Consider the following 24,992-nt stretch of genomic DNA (forward strand, 5'->3'; position numbering starts at 1 on the left):
GACTGGTTTGTAGCTTAGGTTGTAAGTTAAGAATAGTTTCTATTACACTTTCCTTCTGATCCTCTTTACTTAGAAGTGGAAGCTGTTGTTTTTAGCAGAACTTGCTTGAGGAAAATGCACTTAGGCTTATATACAGAAAAATAGTTCAAGGCTTGGAAGGTAAGGCCCCAGTGCAGGCAAGAGGCACTGGAGCACAGAAGAATCGCGAGACAACTAAACAAACTAGTGAAATATTTAGAGGAGACACACTTCTCTCCTTTTGACTATTGTTTTGCCCTCCTTCAAATTGCCTAAAGGAACTGCTTTGAAAAAGAAAATTAGTGAAGTTTGTTACAAAACACTATATAGAGATTGTCTAGGGCTCACTTTTGAATTGCTCACTGTACTGTACAACCTCAGCCTGCAGGCGAGTCATTTTTGAGTGGTCCTCCATGTACAAAAGTAACTGAGTATAACTAGTTCATCTGGGTAGAAGGTTCTAACCTTGCCCTGTCACTACTGTACCAGTTGTCTATTTGCAGGAAGTTGTCTTTTTAAAAAAACCCTCTAGTGGAGCATTAAAACTTGTCCACAGTCTCAAGTGGTACAGTCCACCTATGTGTAGATCAGGCCATATCCTCTTAGAATGAAGCAGCCAGTATTTCACATAATCTTGTATGCTGCTTTCATAATATGGCTGTTAGCTTGATTGAAAACAAAGGTGCATTTAAATTTTTGTACATGTTGATTATAAATTGCAATTGCTGACTTCACTGAAAACAATTTTTCCAAACATGTTGTTGTTGCTGTTTTTCCAGAGAAAGAAATCCAGGAAACATCTCTTGTTGGCCAAATGTATGGGAGTAATAGAGGTTTGAAGTCTCTACAGCAAAGTTCTTGTATGCCAGAACAAAGACAGGCAGTGAAATCAAAAGATCTAGATAGTAACGTATCAAAGAACTCTTGCATTAAAGTAAGTGACTGGAGTTCTGATGAGGAGGAAGGAGAGCAAGGAAGATCTAAATCCAGGCATGTATCTACTGTTTCAAGTCACACATCTGAAGAAGGCACAGGCTATAGCAGAATTGGAAGTGAAATGTATTTAACAGCATCAGATGACAGCAGTTCTTTTTTGGAAGAAGAGAGCTTCCAAGCTCAGGGAAACATACACAAAAAACTATATTCCTGGCAACAAGAGTCTCCATGGAAAAGCCAGAATCATCTAATTGGAAAGAGCAAGTTGGAATCCTTCAGTGAAAAGAAAGATCATGATAACTTTTCAGATGAATTGAATAAGAGATTTCAGTCCCACAGGCTAGATTATTCCTCCTCCTCTAGTGAGGCAAATACTCCAAGTCCAATTCTAACACCAGCTCTAGTTCCTAAGCATCCAACACTGATGCTGGCAGCAGGCTGTCTGTCTGGCAGACAACTTGAGTTTCCATCTAATCTGCCACCTCCAAAGCTGAGGACTCCTAGCGTCTTTACTTTAAGTACAGCCTTGGCAAAAAAACATTTTAGTCAGCCTCCATTTTGTTCAGATAAAATGTTTGGCAGAAACAGAAATGCTATAAGCATGATACGTCCTTTTAAGCCTCAGGAAACAGACATTGATCAAGTGGATGGGGAAAGTACAGATGTTTTGGAGAAGATGGAGATTAGTTGTAATAAGGAATTTTTTACCTATGACTCCAGTGAGACTCATTGTGCAGAAGCCTTGGACTCTAATGATGCAAGGAAAACTACAAGCAACAAGCCTCCTACTCCTCCACTGCATCGATTCCCTTCTTGGGTAAATGAAATCATATAATATTCTAGCTTTTCAATTTAACCAGGGATGGTTCACACTAGCACTTTTTAAAATTTGTCCACCAAATGTGTCTGTCCACCTTAAAGGTAGGCACATATCCCTTTCGCAAAGATAATTATTCACACATTGGGCCTGTTTTGAACGCATCTGTCATATCTCCAGTCAGAACTGACCACGTATAAAAGTAGCCACAAGTGTTAATTTTATTGTGCAGAATATAAATTCCTTCAGAATATGTGAGAACAGATTATAAACTCAGCTAGGATTTAAACCTCTGGATAAGATTCATGAAATTTGCCATTGGCTTCTGGGACTATCATGTATTTTTAAATTCTTTATAATTTCCCTTCTTTTTTATAGCAAGTGATAGAATTTAACAAGGACAGCAGAGAGTGGAGATGGTGGGAGAACCTTAATTGGATCTTCCACTTGAGAATAAAAGTTAAAATTAATCAAGGGCTGGGAGATGGGAGATTGGATCCAGGCAGTGGTGCTGGGAATGGGAGATTATTGCTTTCTGTCTAGTTTGGCGCTGAGTGCTTATAAAAAGGAGAGAGTGTAGGCAATGCAAGAAAATGTATGTACTGGCTCCATGTAATGATGTATTAAATGATTGTACTGAAGAAGCACAGGTGAGTTTTTTATCGCATTTCAGCCAGTGTCCGTTCCCTACCTTTGTCAAACTCGGTTAACAGCTTCCTCCAATTTAATATGTGACATAATTTGATGTAACCTCACTGGCATGGAGATTGTTCCTACTCATTCTGAAGCTTTATAACCTAACTGAGCACATAGAGATGTGCCCACCTTAAAATGAACAGGAAGCCCTTAAGATTTAAGGCTTAACTTTTACAGGGGCTCAGTGTGAACACTGGAGATTTCATATATGCAACAAGACTCGTTTATCAGAACTAATGTCTTGATTCATGTAAATTACATACATTTTTGAAGTTAAATGCAAACAACATTTATTAATCAGTCAATTCTGTTGTCAGGTTACTGGTTCCCCTTAGCTGTAGAAATAAAATATTGAGAATTCATTACATGTAACTTCATTGAGTGCAATAGTTGGTGTAGGAGAGCCAAGCAGCCCATGACTTCCTCATTTAAATAAATCAGCTATCATAAAATTTTGTCATGTTAACAAGAGGTAGCATTTGTTTCCAGAAAAGCAGCTGTAACTTTATTAGTCAAAGGAGTAAATGCACACCTTTATGTGTGACAAAGTAATCTGTTCCATTATAAATATTCCTTTAAAAATATAAAATCCCATTGTAGTAGTAAGCTCAGATAACCACTTCAGTATAATTTCTTTGCACAGAGGAAAACCTAAAAGTAGCGACCAAAAGATTTCTAGCACATTTAAGTCCAAGTGCATTATATTTTAGCAGCCTGCTAAGTAACAAAAATATGGCATTGTAGTTGTTACTAAACTATGCGTTTCGGTGGAAAATTATCTTTAAAGTGTGTACTTGTCTAAGAAAATCTAAACTGTCCTAAACACATTTAAGCTTCTGTCTTAAATACATTTTCTTAAAACAAAGAAACAAAATTCCCATTGATTTTAAAAACTATAATAAATGCTCAAGAAATGAAAGGTTAATTGAATTTTGATAACAATATATAATGAAAAGCACAGATGTGATTATTCAAGAAAGATTATGACTTTAACAATTATTATTAAATGTAAAATATTAGTGTGATAAAATTGGTGTCAAATAATATTTCAGTAAAGAACAAATCAAGCTATGTTGCTAATAAAGAAATACAGCAGTGTCTGAATGAATTACATTGTGTGGAATAGCTACAAAAACAGCAACAGCAAAAAAATCAGTATGCAAACAGATTATTAATTTTAGGCTTCACCTGTGATAAAGTTTCCTTACGTTGAAGAGAATCTGTTCATTCTGCTCCCTTTTGAGCATAGTGGGAGTGGGTGTAGGTGCAATGTGAAGACAGCCTTAACGTTATGGGAATGCATAATAAAATGTATTATAAACATCTTTGTTTATATGACAGGAAAGCAGAATTTATGCTGTAGCCAAGTCGGGCTTACGGTTTTCTGAGGCCTTCAACGTGGACTCCTTCAATAAAAGTAAGTTTGTCAAAGCTGTTATTAGGACTGAAATCTTTAATTTGTTTAACAGGTAAATATCTTTCCATTTACTGACACCGGGGGGCATAGCTTGCCTGCAAGCAGAATGGCGGCTTAATTCTATGTCTCCGTGAGTTACAGGGCAGAAATAACCAAAGGTGATGAGTTTCTTAAGTCAAAAGTTGATGAAGATGATTTTTTTATTTACAGTCATAGACCAGATTGAACATACACAAATGCACTATACTGAAAAGAAGCATTAAACATAGTCTTGTGAGATACCCTCTTACTGCATATTAAAACAATAAAATTAAAATATTAAAATTAAAAGGAGATGTTTAATCATTACTTTTCGACAAGCAATAGCTGCTACAAAAAAGCTGGCTATTTTTATTGTGACCTGGGGATTCCGGTCAGACAACAAATACTCTTAAATAAAATAAATTTGATCTACCTGGGATTTTTATTAAAATCGGAGTAATAAAAATAACTAAAATCATGGTAAAAGAAACAATAAAACAACATGTGAGGAATTGTCTCCACCTCCCCCAACCCACAAGGGCACAGACGCTCCCAGAAGGGCATGCTCTTAAATCTGCCTTCAAGGAGGGCAGAAGGCAGGACATTAAGCTTGGCTAATGTAAAAGCCTTCTTATATTATGGGACTGATAAATTAATTAAGTAATTTGCTGGTGCAAATGTCACCAACTTGTCCATGAAATCTGAATAAGCTGCGGCCAAGCCTACATGTTCTTGAAGGTCAGTGTCCCAGATACGTTGCTTAATAGCTGCTTTGGCCTTAGGATATCCTAGGGCCAATAATGCGTCGGGGGCAAAGCCCAGCCTCTGTAATTTTGCTATTAACGTCTTTTTCTTTTTTTATTATCATTAATTTTTATTCAAATTTTCAAAGACAAAAAACAAAACAAAAATAATTAAACAATAAAATAAAATGTTGACTTCCGATTTGTCGCAGATCAGTTATAGGTCTACAATATATAACAATCCTGTCTCTTAAATTATATTATAAAATCACTTTCCTCCAGTAGTTATCTTAATTAATCATCAAATCTCATAAACATTACTTTATTCTTTCCACAAAAAGTCAAAGAGAGGTTTCAATTCCTTGAGAGATATATCTTTCAATTTTTCTCCAAATAAACATGTCGATTAATCCATCTCGTTCAAATCTGTTAGGTCCAATAATTTCAATAGCCATTCTTCCATTATCAATGTTAATTCCATCTTCCATCTTCAATAATCCTGTTAAGTCCAGTAATTTCAGTAGCCATTCTTCCATTATCAATAATCCTGTTAAATCCAGTAATTTCAGTAGCCATTCTTCCATTATCAGTATCCCATAATAATCTTGTTGTCATAGCCATAGTCCAAATAAACATATAGATTAATCCATCTCATCAAACTTGTTAGATCCAATAATTTCAATAGCCATTCTTCCATTATCAATATTAATTCCATCTTCCATCTTCAATAGTCCTGTTCAGTCCAGTAATTTCAGTATCCATTCTTCCATTATCAGTATCCCATATTAATCTTGCTGCCATAGCCATAGTCATATAATAAGAGTCTGATGGGAATTTCCTTTATCACAAATATTTCCTTGCCATCAATTCTGAACATGTTGCTGAAATATTGTTGTAAAGTCATATCTCTGTTCTTCTTTTTTACAAAATGCACTGGCTCATCTCTTGAGAATTTTTCCAATGTCAAATATCTGTAGTTAATTCCATAAATTTTTTCTGTGTCAAGCTCCATCACATCATTCCAGTCCAGAAAATTATCCAAGACATTGACAACTTTATCTCTAATATCTTCATTAATTTCTTCAGAGACGTTGAATTCCAAACAGTAAACTTTGTTTCTAATATCCATAAACTCCAGATCTTTTTCCAATTCCACATTTGTTCCAATCTCCAGGGCTTGTATCTTCCCTTTAATTTTTCTTTTCTCATCTCTAATCTCATCAATCTCCTCTCTCACAAGATCCCCTATTTCTTTAAGCTCCTGCGTCATTTTGCCAAATTCAATTTTCATCTCCTGTCTACCCTGTCTCAGGGTTTGTTTCGTTATCTCAATCTCATCCATTATTTTCTGAAACATAATTTCTTCCATGGTCTCAGCCACTTTCCTGATTGCCATTCTTAAAACCACAAAAACAAAAATTATTTCAGCCACAATTGGGTTAATATTCCAGGCTTGATGACATCACAGTGTAGACAGTACAGCCTGCCTTATCTCTTATTTGTTCAGGAATACAAAACAAATTTAGTTCCCAGCTTCAAAACAGTTAGTGGCGTCGTGAACAAGTAGATTCGTCAAAATGAAATAGACCAAAAAGAAAATAGTCCGGGACATATAATACTCCAAAGTTCATAAATCAAATTTATTTATTTTTTTCCCTCCTCGAAATAGAAATCCCTCTTCCGTTTGTATCTTTAGAATGCACTTCCAGGCCAGCTTTTTGCAATAAAAACAAGGATAAGCTTTTTCAATTTCTTTCCTCCTTAATTTCGTGAATAAAAGAGAAGAGTTATAACTCACCCAGAAATTCTTTATAGCTGATTCATTGACAAATCTCTCTTTGCTGCAACGATTTAAACCAAGTGAAAAAAAAATAGAAAGAAGGATGCTTGCCTGTTAAAGTCCGTTTTTCTTTGAAGAAAAGATAAACGTGTCGCTTAATCAGTTAGAGCTTGTTGGAAGTCCGTCCAGTATTGCTGGCTGAACCTTCTCTCATAAATTAATGAAATCCATTCCTCCCAACAAAAACAGGCTTTTGTGGTTAATCTCTATGTTTCTCCCTGCCCGGGAGAAAATCTTTACCAGTCAAAAAGAACGTTCTGACTGATTTTAAAACTGAAAAAGCTTCTTCTGAGACGAGAGGTCGTCTCAAAAAGCAGGCACAAGTGAAGTCACCCTTCCCGGAAGTCCGACAAGAAAATCGCTATTAACGTCTTTTTCCACTTGGACTGGAAAGCATCTGTAAGCGTCAAGTCAAAAGTAAGTCAAAAGTAGATTTAAATTCAAGAATTCTGTAGGTTATACAGCAGAGTACTCGTGGAAACAGAGCAAAAATTGCTAAGCTCAGTGGTTTTTACGATATTAACTAAAACAATTCTGAGCTGTCAAGTGAAGAATCTGACACTGACATGGCACAGGGCAACGTTAAAACAGGGAAGGGCACAAAATTGATTAATTTGTTGGAGGAGAAAGGAGACTAATGAGCATATGCTCAAAAAACAAAAAGGCACTGGCTGCAGACTAGGCTTCTGTACTTCAACCAATTGAAGCTAAATTAGAAACTGTAGCATCAAAACTAACTGACATTGCTAAGACTGCAAATGAGGCCATGAAGCTAGGCATTGACAGCCAGATTGAGTTAGAGGCTCTTAAAATGGCAACGGAAAACCTGGAGCTGAAGGCGGAGGAGCAGTCTGAGAGAGGAGGAATAATTTTCAGATCCACGGGGTTCCAGAGAAAAAGGAGGGAGCGGACACGCCAAAATTCATTGCTGACTGTTTTAATAATTTGAAGATTGGGATAAATCTCTCCGTTGATGATACTAAAGGGGCACCCAGGGTTGCTAGGCAAAGGTCCCATACTGATGAGCTGCCTTGAGATATAATCATTCGATTTGAGCACTACTACATTAAAGAGGTGATATACAGAGCTTTGCACAATCACAGAGTGGAAATATGGTGATGCTGTACTTGAAATGTTTCAGGACACATGCCCTGAAACTCTGAAGAGTCATGTGTTTAAGCTTTATACCTCGGCCCTCAGGGAGCTGCATTCCCCTGTTGATGGGGGTTTCCTTTCAAGTTGGTGATTCAGCACAAAGGGAGGTTTATTTCTGCAGGAGCTGATAGACAAGCAGAACTCCTATTGAAAGAATTGAAAATCTCAGCTCCAGAGGCAGGAAGGGTGTTGGACAGCAAGACACCAACGACCTGCAATGGAATGTGAAATGAAACTACAAAGGATGAAAATAGATTTGATGAACTCACATCTGTGTGCCTTTTTATTGATATTGCTCCTCAATGCTTTAATTATGACAGAAAGATTAAATTCGATGTTAGCCCTGTAACTGGAGAGGGCCTGAAAAATTTATGTGGCCTCTGTTAACCCCTACTTCCCCAAGCGACTAGGGCCAGCACGCCAGGTTGTCCTGGGGGATACTGCCAGTAGGCATACCTTTTCCATATGAGGACTGCCATCATGTGGGTTATAGCTCCACCTATCGTCCGAAGGCAAGAATGTTTCTGAAGTCAAGACTAGGGGTGTCAGGCCCCTCCCACTCTCCAGTTCATTCTTGCCTTCGTACCAAACAAGTTTGATATTGATAGCTTCTAGCTAAGTCTTTTGTGTTATTTGTGTATTTGTCTGACAGCGTGTGGAAGTTTTGTCGTCTGTGTGTTTCACACTTCCCTTCCCTCTGTCTTGTTTTTAACATCGTTTGTTTCGTTTTCCTGGGGAATCCTTGGGGGGGGGTTCTCCCTTGCCCGGGCCGTTTTTCCTGTTTTTTCCCAGGTTTTAGCCTAACGGCTCTCAGAGAGACCGTGGCTGCGGTTTTCTCTTCTCTCAGGCGGGAGCTTGCGGCTGCAGCTCCTGGCTTCTCCAAGCCGCTTGTTTCATGCCCGTTCGAAGTCACGTCCCCCACAGGAGCCTGCTCCTGCGGCTTCCTTTTATCTTTAGTTCCTGGCCGTTTGGGTCGCCGCCTTCCCGGTATGACCGTGGCCTTTTTCGTCGCGGCGGTTTATCCCTAGAGCCTGCAGCTGCGGCTCCTCATACTATCACTGCCCCGCCTCCCCTGGCTCGCTCTCCGGCAGCTTTAAATATCGCCGTGCCGGTCGCCCGCAGGCTGCAGCTATGGCTTACTCATTCTCCCTAAGCCTACAATCACTAGGGGATTCTGCTGACTGTCTTGCCTCTGTGGCAGACTCTTTTTCCTGGCTTTTACAGCCGCGATCGAGCCTTTCAGCCCCGTGACTCCAGAGCGTCTCCTTTTTAAATTGGAGGCCGTTTTTTTGTTCGCTGGTGCTCCCAGGGGACCGCCATTGCTTCTTCATCTCCACAAGCCTTTTCTGATTGGCCAATTTTCCCGCTCCTTTTCGCGGGCGCCATTTTGTCTGTCCATTTTTCCCGCTCTTTCTGCTAGCCCATTAGTATTGCAAATGGGGGGTCTCTATTCCACGGGCTGTGGATAGCAGAGCCCAGGCCTTCTGTCAGCTCCCACTGTGTGACCTGGCCTCTGTGTGTGTGTTGCAGATAGGATCCTATAGTCTTCACAGGTTCCTCCATTAAATCTGCTACTGCTGCTGGCCCTGGCAACTATTCGATTACTGCTACTATCTGAACCAGTACAATCTCATTTCTCCACTTACTGTGCACCTGTGACTTTTTCATCAAGACCATTAATACTGCACTGACTGTGCACCAGGCTGATCGATCTTAGTGTGCAGAGGCTGTTGCTACTATACAACATCCGTGCGTGTACAAAGGCTGTTGATACCATACAAAACCTTTTTGGACTGTACATTCTGCCCCATCCGTGGCCATGTACAAAGGCTGGTGATATCATACAAAGCTGTCTGGGCTGTACATCCTGCCCCATCCATGGCCGTGTACAAAGGCTGGTGATACCATACAAAGCTGTTTGGACTGTATATTCTGCCCCATCCGTGGCCGTGTACAAAGGCGGTTGATACCATACAACACCTGTTTGAACTGCAAAAGGCTGTCGATACTATATAAACGCTGTTTGAACTGTACATTCTGCCCCATCCGTGGCCGTGTACCAACGCTGTTGACATTGTACATTCTGCCCCATCCGTGGCCGTGTACTTAGCCATCTGCCAGTGCATTCTGCCCCATTCGTGTGCCGTGTACTGAGCCTGTTCGGGTCTGTACATTCTGCCCCATCCGTGGCCGTGTACTGAACCCCCTATATTATATACGATGGCAGAACAGCCAGCGACAACTCAGGCCGTCAAGCCAAAACAATCCAAGGTGGCCAAGCATAAGCACACTAAAGCGGTTGCCAAAACTAAAAACCTGTCCAGCCACAGCACAATTAAGCGGCCACGCTACGTCTCTGTCCCGGTCTCCGAGGGGTGGGCCGGGAACAGTTAACAAATTTATTCCATTCCCCGACTGCTTCCTCTGACGAAGAGGACTTTGCTGGTTTTCCTGACCATCAAGCTGCCAGCCACCCTTCTCCCTTAGTACCACCTAGGGCTTGCTCATCGTCACAGCCTCCTGAGCCGTCCCTAACATCGCCTCTACAAGCGCAACCATCTACTTCAGCGGGGCCGCAGCTGTCTCATGAGTTTCTAACACAACTTCAAGACATGCTGGCGTTCTTCACCCAAACACAGTCGCCGTCACAAGTCCCCGCCATTCCTCAGCGCAATGTGGACCGCTACGTCCATAATGAGGCAGGTCCTTCATTGTCTCCAAATCCTTTCGATATTGCCAGAGGCAGGTTTGTCGATGACGTCCTTTGTGCGGAGGACTCTCCATATGCTATGCAAGCCGAAGGTGATGAATGGTGTGACCAGTTGGAGCACGCAGAGGATACCTCCTAAAGTCTGTTCGATATCTCTGATTATCAGCCCCTTGCCCGGAGAGTCCTAAACACTCTTGGGCTGCAATCTGCACAACCTACAGCTGCCACCCCCACAATTAAGGGGGCCAGAGTCCTAAAATCCCCCACACCAGCGGAGCACTACCTTCCGGTACCAGACCCTAAGGCTAAGCTGACCTATGAGGAATGGTCTCACCCATTGCAGACTCGCCGTTTTAATGCCCTTGCAGACAAGCTCTACTCATTGGCTCCGGAATTCACTAGCAAACTAGCCGTCCCTGGCATTGACGATTCCATCTCCAGTCTTGCTTCTAGATCCCTTTTGCCGAGGGAAGGAGAGTCCCACTTAAAGGATGCCACCGAGCGGAGGCTGGACTTTGCATTGCACAAAAACCACGAGGCCACCTCCTTTGCCATGAGAGCTTCTACATCAGCGTCCATCTTTACCAGGGCAGCGATGATGTGGTTGGATGACCTGCTAGATGATCCCAACCCCGATCCTGTAGCTCTCAGGAGATCACTGATTAAACTGCACAAGACAGCAGCATTTGTGGCTGACGCCACCTTGGACACGAATCAGCTGGGAGCACGAGCTATGGCAGCTCAGGTAGTCGCTCGACGGACCCTCTGGCTTCGTCATTGGCAAGCGGATTCTACAGCCAGAGTTAATTTATCAAGGGCACCTTATTCCGGCTCCTTACTGTTCAGCGAGGAAGCCCTAAAGGCTGTGCTTGTTGATCCTAAGGACACTCGAAAGCCTGTCTTGGCTACTGTCAGGAACGTCGATCGCAGGCCTTTCCAACGTTTCACCCCATACCGCGCCTCCCAGCCCTTTCGAGGAACGCAGCCCGGAGGACGAGGCAGTGAATTCCAAAACTATGATTCCTGCCCCTTCAGGGGATCCTGGAACAGACGTTTGCTGGGCAGAGGTCAGTACCGAGGGCGCAGAGGTACCTCAACGTCCTCATATAGGGGAGGGTCTCGCCAGCACAAACAATACTGAAGCGATACCGGTTGGGGGTAGACTGCTCTTGTTTGGAGATCATTGGCTGCGCCTGACTCAGGTCGCCTGGATCAGAGAGCTTTTTCGTTATGGCTATGCAATTGAGTTTTGGGCAACACGTTCAGACAAGTTTCATCCCTCCCTTTGTCCTAGGGCACCAGCCAGGCAATGCATCATGCAGACTGCCATACATCACCTCTTAGACATAGCGGCAATAGAGCCGATCCCTACAACAGAGAGGTCGGAAGGGGTGTACTCCCTCCTATTTGCTGTGCCCAAACGAGATCTGTCATGGTACAGGCGGTACTGGACCTCAAGTTCATTAACCGTTTTGTAAAGTATCGCAGGTTCAAAATGGAATCCCTCCACTCAATTACAGAAAGTCTACAAGAAGGAGACTTCCTGGCCTCTATTGACCTAAAGGAAGCGTATCTCCATGTGCCCATTTGCATAGCTCACAGAAAATTCCTTAGGTTTGCTTTCGGCCCCCAGCATTTTCAATATCGAGCGATGCCGTTTGGACTCTCATCTGCCCCGAGAGTCTTTACTAAGGTGCTACTCATACTAGTGGCTTACCTCCGGCTTCAAGGGGTCCATATCTACCCCTATTTGGATGACCTTTTAATACGGGTGAGTTCTAAGGAGCTGGCTCATCGCCATCTAACGCTCACGCTCCATGTCTTGCAGGACTACGGCTGGCTAGTCAACTTCGACAAAAGCCACCTTCAACCAACCCAATGCCTACAACATCTAGGGGCGATGTTGGACACCCTGCAGGCGACAGTGTCCTTGTCTCCAGACCGCATATCTGCTATGACAGACATCGCACGGTCTCTGATGCACCAAACAACCGCAGACATCATGCTTCTAGCCAGGGCACTCGGAATGTTGGTCTCCACCATCCATGTTGTGCCATGGGCTCGAGCTCATACTCGCCACCTTCAGTGGGCCTTGTTGCCGTTTCAGCAGGACATTGCCAGCTGAAATCATCGCACAATTCCCTTGAGCCCCGCACTGCGCCTTTCATTCCACTGGTGGACGAAGGTCCAACATCTTACCAAGGGCACTCCATTCAGAGAACCCCGCAGGACTGTTATCACCACAGATGCCATTCTAATCAGCTGGGGAGCCCATTGCAATTCCCAGTTCGTGCAAGGGGTTTGGACCATAGTAGAGCGGACTCAGAGCATCAGTTGGCTGGAGCTAAAGGCTGTCCACTTAGCTCTGCTTCATTTTCAATCTCTGTTCCCCTTGGATCATGTTCTCATTCGAACGGACAACACGTGTGCAAAATCACATTTGAACAGACAGGGGGGCACCAGGTCCCATGCTCTGCAGAGCTTAGCTTACCTCATCTTCGACTGGGCAGAACAACATCTACAATCCCTGAAAGCAGAACATCTCAGAGGGATTTGGAATGTGACAGCAGACTGGCTCAGCAGACAACAGGTCTTTCCGGGAGAATGGAAACTTCATCCGACCATTTTCCATCTTCTCCAGCGGCGGTTCGGCCTCTTCTCAGTTGACCTGTTTGCCTCCAGTCGCAATTGCCAGCTCCCCAGGTACTTCGCACGATACCTGGACACGACAGCGGAAGCGGTGGATGCTTTGTCAATACTGTGGCCAGATGGCCTATTGTACGCCTTCCCTCCAATATCACTGTTAGCCAGAACCTTGAGGAAGGTGCGGCGCGAGAAGGCACACCTGGTTCTGATAGCACCATATTGGCCCCGTTGACAGTGGTTCTCGGATCTCCTTGCAATGTCAGTGACGGATCCCTGGATGCTCCCAGTCAGGCCAGACCTTCTATCCCAGGGCCCAGTATGGCACCAGGACCCCACTTGGCTCAACCTAACAGTGTGGCTTTTGAACGGAGACATTTGAGGTCTGCTGGACTGTCTGACACTGTTATTGACGTTATCTTAGCCTCAAGACGGCCATCTACCACCCATATATATCAACATACTTGGGTGGCATTTTCCAGGTGGTCCCAGACCCAGCACCTCGATCCTTCCCATGCCACCATACAACAGGTGCTGCAATACCTTCATAGGGGCCTCATGATGGGACTCAGACCCAACACCTTACGTCGACATGCGTCCACTCTGTCGTCCATTCTTTCAGTGTCCTCCGCTGGTGCCACTATTGCCTCACATCTGTTCATCAAATGCTTCCTGAGAGGCACTGCTCTACGCTCACTGGCTGTAGTCCACCGTTTTCCCTCATGGAGTTTGTCAAAGGTTCTGCAGGCTTTACAACACCCTCCGTTTGAGCCCCTCAGGACTGTGCCTTTACGTCTGTTGTCATTCAAGGTCCTGTTCCTGATTGCGATCACATCTGCGAGACGAGCATTGTCTTCTGCCCGCCATCTCTGTGTCTTTCACAAGGATTCTGTTGTGTTGAAAATTGATCCTTCCTTCCGCCCCAAGGTCAATTCAGTTTTCCATTGCAACCAGGACATTGTTCTTCCTTCATTTTGTCCAAATCCTACCTAGATACCTTGTATCTAGACAAAGCTTGGCATTCGTTGGATGTTCGGAGGGCTCTCAAGACCTACCTGTCCAGGACCCAGGATATACGACAGACTGAGTCTTTGTTTGTATCCTTTCATCCACATTCTATGGGGCATAAAGTAGCTAATTCCACCTTATCCCGCTGGTTGCGTGCATGTATTACCTTAGCTTATGAGTCCCTTAAGCTTCCAGTTCCAGGTAGTATAACAGCTCATTCCACTAGGTCAGCGGCCACCACGGCTGCTTTTGCTACCAATGCTCCTGTTGCTGATATTTGCAGAGCTGCTGTTTGGTCTACCCCACACTCGTTTATAAGGCATTATAAAATAGACCGTGATGCCTCTGCCGATGCCTCTTTTGGCAGACGAGTGTTGCAACAGGTTCTTAATGATGATTAGGATGTGGGCGATCCCTCCCTGTTATGGGCTGCTTTGGTACATCCCGCATGATGGGAGTCCTCATATGGAAAATGGACCATTGGCCTCACCTGAAGGGTGATTTTCATATGAGGACTGCCATCACGACCCTCCCAGTTGGAGGATGTATTACTGTTACGCTATTATATTTTGCTTTACTAGTGAAGTCAAAACTGATATTACTGTTATATTGCTATGTTAGAGTCATATTATTATGGATATCGCTATTGTGTTATTTTCCTGCTGGTAGGCCCATTGGCCTTTTCATCTGCATTTTTAGATATCTCTCTTTGGACTCACTGCGAATGAACTGGAGAGTGGGAGGGGCCTGACACCCCTAGTCTGGACTTCAGAAACATTCTTGCCTTCGGACGATAGGTGGAGCTATAACCCGCATGATGGCAGTCCTCATATGAAAATCACCCTTCAGGTGAGACCAATGGTCCATTCTCACTACTAGGATCCAAGGTTAACGTATTTGTTTTTAGTTTGATTTTTCTTTCATGTTACATGTCTGGTTCAAGAGTAAGAACACAGCAGACTAGGCAGCACTTGGGAGAAGTTCCATCTCCTCCCTCAAATGTTACAACTCCCACAATTTCTGATGACCAAACCTAGGACATTACCTTTGTGTTGTTTTGCTGAATGTCAAAGGTCTGCGTAGCACTAATAAAAGGTCTCAAATTGAGACTTTGTTGAAAAGAGAGTGTCCAGATTTTATACTACTTCAAGAGACACATCAAAGGAACCCCACCCCCCAAAAAAATCTCAAAAGCTCGTGGTTGGGCGACCAATATTAGGCAGTGGGCTTCTCCAAAGCAAAGGGGTGTAGCTATACTACTTGCGAAGAAGTGTCTTGTAGTGTTAGACAGCAGGATTGCAGATCCTGCAGGATGATACTTATTTGTAGTAGGTGGTTTGGGCCTGCATCGGATCATTATTGCGTCTGTTTATGCACCGAACACAAGCTAATATGAATTCTTCAGGACAACATGGCAGAGCATAGCAGTAGCGCTGTAATGTGTGGGGGGGTGACATTAATGTATGTTGGAATTGAGCTGCTTGAGAGGAGTGGAAAAAGAGCAGCATAGTCATCACAGAGTAAACAGATAAGTGCACTTTTGGGAGAACATAGAGAGAAAGACATCCAGGCTGTAAGGATTACATGGTCTATTAGTATTTTAAATTAGTTTAATAATATTGTAAAGGTCTATGGCCAATGTACAATAAAGGAACTTTACTTGGTCGTTCAACTCTGGGCTGCTCAACAGCAAGATAGTTAAGAATTGTCTGAAGCAGGTAATTGAGCTTTATTTTAAGGAAAGCTCTACCCCAAATATAGAACCATGCACACTCTGGGACGCTATGAAAGTGGTCACCAGAGGGCATTGCATAAGTGCAGCTAGTGCATTAAAAAAAGAATGAGAGCGAGTCTCCACCAAAATCTTAAGACAGTATTAATAAATTGGATAGAGACTTCAAGAAAACAGGCTCACAGAAAATATATCATAAACTGCAATAGAAAAAGTCAGAGTTACAATTACTAGACACTGAAAAAATACACAGGGCTATGGCTCTCATCTTCGTAGTAAATACTATGAATTTGGAGACAAATCTTCCAGACTTCTTGCTTATGCACTGAAGTGTAAAAGAGATAAAAACATGATATGTAGGATCAAATCCAAATCGGATTCTATTTGTCACGATGCCCAGACGATGGGGCTTCCTTTTACTCCTCTGATGCCCATCAATATGCTCCATTGACATTTATCTTGAGAGTGTAAATGTGACTGGGCTGTTGGAGGAGCTCAGGGACTATTTAAACAGTCCTATCTCAGAAGAGGAAACAGGTGAGGTCATTAAAGGGTTAAAATGGGAAGTCTCCAGGTCCAGACAGTTTCACAAGCATCTTCTATTAGATGTTCCAGATGGAGCTCATTAACTATATTGTTTAATAGTATATTGAATGGGGCTGGAATTCCTGATTCATGGAAACACTCTAGGCTGGTGGTAATCCCTAAACTAAGTAGAGACCCCACTATGGTAGACTCCTATATCAGCCTATAGCATTAATCAATGTTGATGCAAAAGTGCTCTCCGCTGTTACCTAGGAGACTGAACAAGTTCATAGGGAATTATATCTCTACTGACCAAATGGGGTTTATTCCCCAAAGAAATATCACTGACTCCATCAGGAGGGTTTTAAATATCATTCACCGAGTTAACACTACTAGAGACAAAGTGGCTCTTGTGTCTGTAGATACGTTGAAGGCCTTCAGTTGTATTAAATGGTCCTTTCTTACACACGTGCTTGCTAAAATGAAATTTGGAAGCAAGTTCTTAGATCTGATAAATGGGCCTTATTCCACATCTACTGCAGCTATCACAGTAAATGGGCTCGACTCCCCCAACATTTGCCTCAATCATGGCACCAAGCAAAACTGCCCATGGTCCCCTGTTTTGTTTGCCATAGTCATAGAAACACTAGGCACTCCAATGAGATGTCACTTAGATATTTCTGGGATGGTCAAGGGAGTCGAGCACAAAATTAATCTATTTTCAGACGACATACTGCTCATGCTAAGTAATTCAGCGTCAGCATTTGCCCCTCTAAAGGAAGAGTCATTTTCACACATCAGCAGGACTGATTAATTATTCTAAATCAGTGATTATGCAGATAAATATGACTCATGCTGAACAAAAGGACTCGCTCAATTCCTTGGGATTTACTCCTTGTTATGGGGTTTTTCACTGTCTAGGAGTAATAATCCCCAGATACTTGAATCAGTTGTGGAAGCGGAACTTTGGGACATTGCATAGAAAAGTGCATAGGGAACTATTAAGCTGGCAACATCTATGATTGTCTTGGCTCGGCCGTATAGCAGCAATCAAGATGACTAGTCTTCCTAAATTTCTGCTTCTTTTTCAAACTCTTCCTGTTATGATATCAGAAGCCTCATTCAAAGGGTGGCAGCAACTGTTGAACAACTTCACAATCAAAGGGAAACGGAGCAAACAATGTATTATACAGAACCAAAGACTGGGGAAGGTTGGGGGTGCCAAATCTTAAACTATACTTTTATGCATTTCAAATGAAACAACTTATTAAAATTATACCCTGGATGCAGCTAGAACTAGATGAAACAATACCTAGACTGCAAGCACTTCCATTATTATCTCCCTCATGACCAAAAATTCATATATTGCAAAATCCATTTCTGAAGACAACATTCATTATATGGAAGTAATGGAGTAAAGTTTGCCTCCCCTCAAATCTGGCCTCGTACCCATTCTTGATCATCTGGAGTTCTGTCACCAAGATAAATATAAACAATTCCAGGACTGGGACTCAAAAGGGATCTCTAGAATTAGAGAGCTATTGGTTAAAGGGCAACCTTTAACAGAATCTTTATTAAGGGAAAAATTAAAGGGCATCAAAAGCAATTGGTTTCAAAGGGCTGAGTTAGTGATATTTGCAAAATCCCTTGTGAGAAATGGAGAATGCTGTCGCTCTCTCCCAATATATGAACATATGGGCAGAGCTTGGAAAAGTTACTTTTTTAAAACTACAACTCCCATCAGCCCCAGCCAGCATGGCCACTGGATTGGGCTGATGGGAACTGTAGTTCAAAAAAAGTAACTTTTACAAGCTCTGCATATATGTGTGAGATTGAATGAGACTTTACAGGGGGCAGGATCAGAAATATATAAATTGCTAGTTGGGAAAGAAATGGGGAATACAAAAGGCTTATGAAATGCATGAGTGTGTGATCTCAGGATAAAATATGAGGAGAGTGAATGGGAAAAGACTTGGACAAAACCTCCTTTTAAAACCATCTCCTCAAGGATCCAGGAGGCTACGATAAAACTCCAGTTACAGTGGCACTGGACCCCAACAGAATTATCACAAGTGCTGAAGGATTTCTCACCATGGTTTTGAAGGGGGTGTGGTAACAAAGGGAAGTTCTACTGTATGTGGTAGGAATGTGGAGTTATACAGGATCTCTGGCAGAAGGTGTTCGAACTTCTGGCACTTATGACAAGTGCCCAAGCTTTAACTCTTGACCCAGTATTGGCATTGCTGTCCCTTGAAAGCAATAAAAATCCAAAAGTGACACATAAGGACCTTATTGCTTTGCTCCTAGCGGCAGCCTGCATGGAGATAGTGAACCATTGGAAGGCAACACACACACCCTACTCAGGCAGGATGGCTTGACAAAGTGTGAAATGTAGCCCTTCCAGAAAAATTAACACAACACAGGAGAGTAGTCACAGGGACTTCTAAGCATGATCTTTTTATGAATTATGGTTTCTCTTCTTTAGTTATATCAGGGGTCAGGGGAATGTCCTCCAGCTACTCACAACTCTGGCTGGGTTACATGCACAAGTTTTGATCAATGTGATCTGTAAGTGTTCTTTTTATTCTTGATTGTACCTCAGTTTTGTTTAAACCAGATGAGTTGATTGTTAATGTTTGTTATAGTTACCCCAAAAGACTTAAAAAAAATTCAGTGACACCTACCTCAGTGTAAACATGTAAACAGGATAAAATGCTCTAATTGCCCATTTGTGAAAATCAGATGTCTTAAAAGAGTATAAATTTTGTCCATATGTACTTTTACATTCTTAGTACTTGTACATTTATATCTGCCAGACTAATTCTTTGACAAAGTCTTTATTTGCTGAGCAGCTCCTGTAAATAAGACTAAATCCAGCATTTTCAGAAGTCATTTTAATATATATATATTATTTATTTCAGGTTCCACTTCTTCAACTTCATATTCCCCATCAGGACTCTACACATCACTAATATACAAGAACGTGACTACACCAGTCTATACAACTCTTAAAGGGGTAAGTGTTTGGTTTAAATGTTGTGCTTAGGGAACGTACACTTATGATCTACTTTCAAAAACATGGCATTTCATACAAAACTATTTTCAGAGAAAAAAAGGTGGTGTAAAAGTTATTGTTGCTGCTTTGGAATTATAAGTCGCTATTCTACTGTTTGAATGTTGGGGTGTGATGATTGTGTAAACTTGGGCTGCAATATCACAATTACAAATTTTTCTACATCTAAATTTTATTACTGCCCAAGCTTTGTTTTTGTTTTTATTTTCTAGTAGTTTGCAGTATCAATCACAATACTAATTCTTTTCCAGTAATCTTTTAGAATAGGAAGAGTCTTAAATTGTTATATGAGAATGGTAAAATACTTAAGAAGTGGAGCTTTCCAGTTATATATTACTACTTTATGTGCCAGATGTAAAATCTGAATATGTCAGCAACTTTCAAAATCCAATAGAGCCAGAAATATTGATGGAAAGAATGTGAATGCAAAGTGCCAAATATTGGGTATCAATCCAATATTCCACTTAAATGCAGCAGAGCTTTGTCTTCTGGTCCATGAAGGTAGAAAGCACGAAGAGGAGCTAATTATTATTCCATCCAAATAGAATGATGCGGCTGGTTTGCTAGATACAAAGAGGGGCCAGCAGCTAATCATTCCCATACCGTCAGTGGGTGAGTGGTAGCAGCTATGGCATGCCTTAATAAATTGGAGTTGGAGTCCAGTTTCTTCATACTGGCTGCAGAACCCTATGTGATTAGTAGAAAATATATTGTACTAGGGGCTTCACCCCTGCATGCTTTATGTGCCACCACCCCCACTCACACACACCCAGGGACTCACACATGCTTGCACACACACACACACACACACAGAGGGACTCCCAAACACACACAGACTCGCAACCCCCCAGAACACCCAGGGACTCTCAAACAGGTCACCCTCCCCCTACATGGGTCACCAAGCTTCCTCCTTGCCTCCCCTTTATACCTTCTTCTGTGAGGAGAGGGGAGACCAGCCAAGACATGCAACACAAGAAGAGTGGGGAGTGGTCGGTGCAGCGCCTCAGCAACCATCCTGCTCTCCTGCTGCTTCCCTCCTCCTTGCCTTCTGCTGCAGACGCTGTCAGTAAGGTGGGGAGGCAGCAACAGCAGACCAGAACAGTTCATGAGGAGCTATCCTAGGCTGTCCTGTTCCTCTGTGGCTTGTCCAGGCTGCCTTGCTGTCCCACCTTGCCAGCTCACTTGCCCACTCATCCTCTGTGCCTCCCTCCCACCCCCATGGAATGCTGCTATCATGCTACATGACAGTGTGACGGTTACAAAAATATTATATGAATATAAATTGAATTTTATTCTATTTTTATTAATGTTATATTCATCAACCTACATATTATGTATTTTACTAATCTTGTTACAGATTATTTCTCCAGTGGGCACCAGGACACCCCCAAGTGGGTATTGTGTTCCTTGCTAGTGCTTGAGGCAGGAAAGAGTTAACACTCCAAACCGACCGTTAACGCGGCCCCTCCCATGGAGTTCTAGTTCGTTTTCCTGCCTCGAGCAGTACTGATTTTCACCTTGCTCTTCAATCTGGCCGAGTTATATCTTTATCTTTTTCTCTATTTATGTTATTTATTAGCAGTCAATGTTCACTTAACTCTTCTCTCAGTGTTGTATATTGTTGGTCAGTGACGCAGGTTTGGAGACTCACAGACAAGGTTTTTAGCAGAGAGAGAGAAACCTGAAGCAGAAGGGTTAAGCTGTGAGAACAGAGTTCCAGACAATCAAGGTCAGTGTGGCTGGCTGAGAGTGTGATAAGGTTGGAACTGGCAGGAACTCAAGGTGTGGGGGAAGCAATGTCAATGGAGGAAGATGTCTCTAATGTCTTTGCCTAGTAAAGACTCTTACATGAAACTTGCCTGGCTTGTCTTATTCCTGTTCTAAACGGCTTTTGGATTCAAACCACGTCTGACCTACACACGCAATCGCAACAGGGGTTATGGGCCCAGATTATGAGGCGTGGTAGCGGGTTCGAGAGCCGGTGAAGTGGCGTTGTTGCAGAGAGAAACAAAGCGCAAGTAAGAGGCAAGTAAGAGTGGGCAACATGGCTGTAAATCTGTCTTCCGGGATGCCGATGGAGAGGCTGAATGCTGTAAATTACTCCAGCTGGAAGTGGAGGATGAGATTAAAGAGGATTTGAATGATGTCGTGGAAAACCCCCCTCCGGCAGCTCCTTCAGCAGCGTGGCTGAAGAAAGACGAGAAAGCGAAGGCTTTTATTACTCTGGGGCTATCAGATTCACAACTGTTGCTGGTGAGTAATGAGCCGACTGCTAATCAGATGTGGGAGAAGTTAAGAGCCGCGCATGTACAGCAAACTGCGGGAAGCAGGCTGTGTTTAGCACGGAAGCTATATCAGATGCGTTTTACAGATGATGTTACTATGGAAGAGCATTTGGCTGAATTTCGTAGATTAAATGCAGAGCTGCAAGATCGAGGCATTCATCATAATGACTTGCAGATGGTTTATCTCCTGTTATCTTCATTTGATCAAAAATGGGACGTGCTGGTCGCTGGTCTGGAAAGTCAACCTGACGGGAATCTAACTTTGGACTTTGTGGAACAGAAACTTCAACAAGAGTGGAATAGGAGGCAAGAAAATAAGAAAATAGAATTAAAAGAGGCTGAGACTGTGTCTGTACAACAACAACATCAAAGAAGCAGGGAAGAGACTAAAACATGTTATTTTTGTGGATCACGTGGGCATATACAGAGACATTGTTTAAAGAAGAGGAATTACAGAAACTTTGAAAGTCAGAGGGCAAGCGTGAACTTTGTTTCTAAGGAGAGCAATAAACTGATTAACTCTAAATGGCTTCTTGACAGTGGAGCGTCTAATTGCCTAATCACAGACTCTAGTTTATTTTTCACTTCAAAGCCGACGCAGGAGAAGCTTTATCTGGCCGACGGATCAACTCAGGACGCGGCTGCGAGAGGAACACTGAAGATGGGTAATTTGGGAATTTTAACAGATGTATTATTGATTTCTGGTTTAAAATATAACATTCTATCAGTGAGAAAATTGGCTCAAATAGGTTGTAAAGTTACATTTGAAGGGGATAGATGTTTTGTGAGAAAAGATGGTGAAATATGCATGCAAGGGAAATTACAGAACAATATGTTTATGGTTGAGTGCAAGCTTGATAAAGACATGTGTGCTTGGATAGCAGTAAATAAAGAGAAACATGATAATTGTGTCCATGAATGGCACAGAAAACTAGCACACACCCATTTCCAAAAGATACAAAACACCCCAAAATATAGTCAAGATTTGAAGTTAAAACACTGTGAGCATGTGGATGAGTGTGTTATAAAACAAAAATGACTGTGAATCCAGTAAATAAGAGCTGTGAAAGCACGACTACACAACCCTATCAGCTCATACATGTGGATTTAGCGGGACCTTTTCAGTGCTCAAAAGGTGGAGCAAGGTTTTATTTAGTGATTGTGGATGATTTTTCCAGATTTACACATGTGTTCTTATTGAAAAAGAAAAGTGATGCAGAAGAGAAATTAAAGGCATTCATACAGAGAACAGAAACACAACATGGGGTTGTTATCAAGAATATCAGATCAGATAGAGGTGGTGAATTTACCAGTAATTCATTTCAAACATATTTGGAAAAGAAGGGGATAATTCAAAGTCTAACTGCTCCCTTCAGCCCATCCTCCAACGGAACGGCAGAGAGGAGGAACCGGTCATTGCAGGATTCATTGAGAGCAATGCTAGCAGATGCAGATATGAATAACACTTATTGGGGTGAATGTATTCTGTACACTGTTTATATTCAGAACCGCCTAATGCACAGAACAATAGGCATGTCTCCCTATGAGAAACTGACTGGAAGAAAACCCAGGGTGAAACACATAGAACGTTTTGGGGGGCAAAATGCTGGGTACATGTTGCAAAACACTCAAGAGCGCAGGCAGGACGCATTTTGGGATTTCAGAATTCATATTATAGAGTTTGGTTACCTGAGAAACAACAAGTAGTGTTAAGCAGAAACATAAAGGTGATAGATAAACCTTGGAGAGACAGTCAAACAGTGATCTTAGAAAGTGAAAGCAAACAGGAAGCTGCTGATGTTCCTTTTGGACAACAAATTCCATTAAAAACTGCATTAAAAGATTTAATTCATAGTGGCAAACGTACTGTTAAAAGACTGAGAGGTGAAGACATAACAACACATGATACAGAAATACCTAGTACTAGTGGTGCTGGTCCGAGTAAAATTGAGAGTGAAGAAGAAATGGAAATAGATAATGTCAGGAAATCAGAGAGAAAAACGAAAGGTCAACCTCCTCAGAGATTTGCATTTAATGTCACACAACAGAATAATGAAACAGATGAAATTCCAGTAGAATGGGAAAAAGAGGGACCAATAGATAAAGAAACAATGGATCTAATGTGGAAGTTTTGTGTTGAAGAATGAAATGTAAATGCAAATAAAAGCAAACATGAATCTGTGAAACTTGTGTAAATAAAGAATAAAGAGAAACTGAACTGAACTGAAACTGTAAATAGAAACTGTAAGAAAACAAACCATGTACTGAAATGTATTTGTAATGAAAAGTTAATGTTGTAGAAATGTAATAATTGTAACATGAAGGTTTGTAGTCTGTAAGTCTCAGGTGGGGGCTGTTGGTCAGTGACGCAGGTTGTGAGACTCACAGACAAGGTTTTTAGCAGAGAGAGAGAAACCTGAAGCAGAAGGGTTAAGCTGTGAGAACAGAGTTCCAGACAATCAAGGTCAGTGTGGCTGGCTGAGAGTGTGATAAGGTTGGAACTGGCAGGAACTCAAGGTGTGAGGGAAGCAATGTCAATGGAGGAAGATGTCTCTAATGTCTTTGCCTAGTAAAGACTCTTACATGAAACTTGCCTGGCCTGTCTTATTCCTGTTCTAAACGGCTTTTGGATTCAAACCACGTCTGACCTACACACGCAATCACAACATATATAGGTGTTAGTCCTAAGATTAATTAGTACAATGTTTTCTCCTCAGAAATGAATTTCTCTGTGATTTTTCCAATTAATGCATTCCCTTAGTGATATTTCCCTCACTTAATGGTTTTCCGGGTAGATTTTCCCCACTAATGAATTTCTCTGTGATTTTCAATTTATGCATTCCGTTAATATTTTCCTCATTTAATGAATTTCCGGGGAGGTTTTCCTCAGTAATAAATTTCTCTGTGGATTTTTCTGTTAATGATACTTCCCTATGTTAATGAATTCCGGGGTGATTTTCCCTCGTTTAATGATTTGAACAGTAGCTTTCTTCCCATTATAAATTGGTCTTTCCTGCTGAAAGCAAAATGCCTAAGGAGCAAAAAAGTGTCTCTTCAAGGCTTTCCAAACGAACGGTTGCAGCGCTTGGTGTGGTAGCACCTACAGCTCGCTTGCATGAACCAGCAGTTAAAAAGACGAGCCGTTGCAGCGCTCTCGAAGACGGTCACCATTTTAATCAAACAGCCTCACAGGCACCGCGCGGCCAATCACTCTTGTGGTAGCACAGAGAACGGCCGTTAATCAACATGCACCTGTTTCCCCTGTAAGCGATGAGGTATCAGAGCAATCAGAGTGGAAAAATTTAAAAGCATTTAACGATACTGCATCCCCTGTAGCTGGTGCGGTAGCACTGCAATCAGGATGTAAAAGTAT

The 24,992-nt window shown here is 42.2% G+C and overlaps 1 protein-coding gene across 10 annotated transcripts in view; it reads left to right on the top strand.

Annotated features, from left to right (window-relative positions):
* Positions 1-24,992, top strand: part of PLEKHH2 (pleckstrin homology, MyTH4 and FERM domain containing H2) — a 167,218-nt gene that overhangs the window by 71,055 nt on the left and 71,171 nt on the right. For all 10 annotated transcript variants that reach the window (XM_061625395.1, XM_061625389.1, XM_061625386.1 and 7 more), the window contains 3 exons: positions 798-1,771; positions 3,809-3,884; positions 19,183-19,277. In XM_061625395.1, coding sequence (XP_061481379.1) covers positions 798-1,771; positions 3,809-3,884; positions 19,183-19,277 — 1,145 coding nt within the window. The remainder of the gene's footprint in view (positions 1-797; positions 1,772-3,808; positions 3,885-19,182; positions 19,278-24,992) is intronic.

Source organism: Rhineura floridana, chromosome 4 (assembly GCF_030035675.1).
Source record: "Rhineura floridana isolate rRhiFlo1 chromosome 4, rRhiFlo1.hap2, whole genome shotgun sequence".
Taxonomy (NCBI): domain Eukaryota; kingdom Metazoa; phylum Chordata; class Lepidosauria; order Squamata; family Rhineuridae; genus Rhineura; species Rhineura floridana.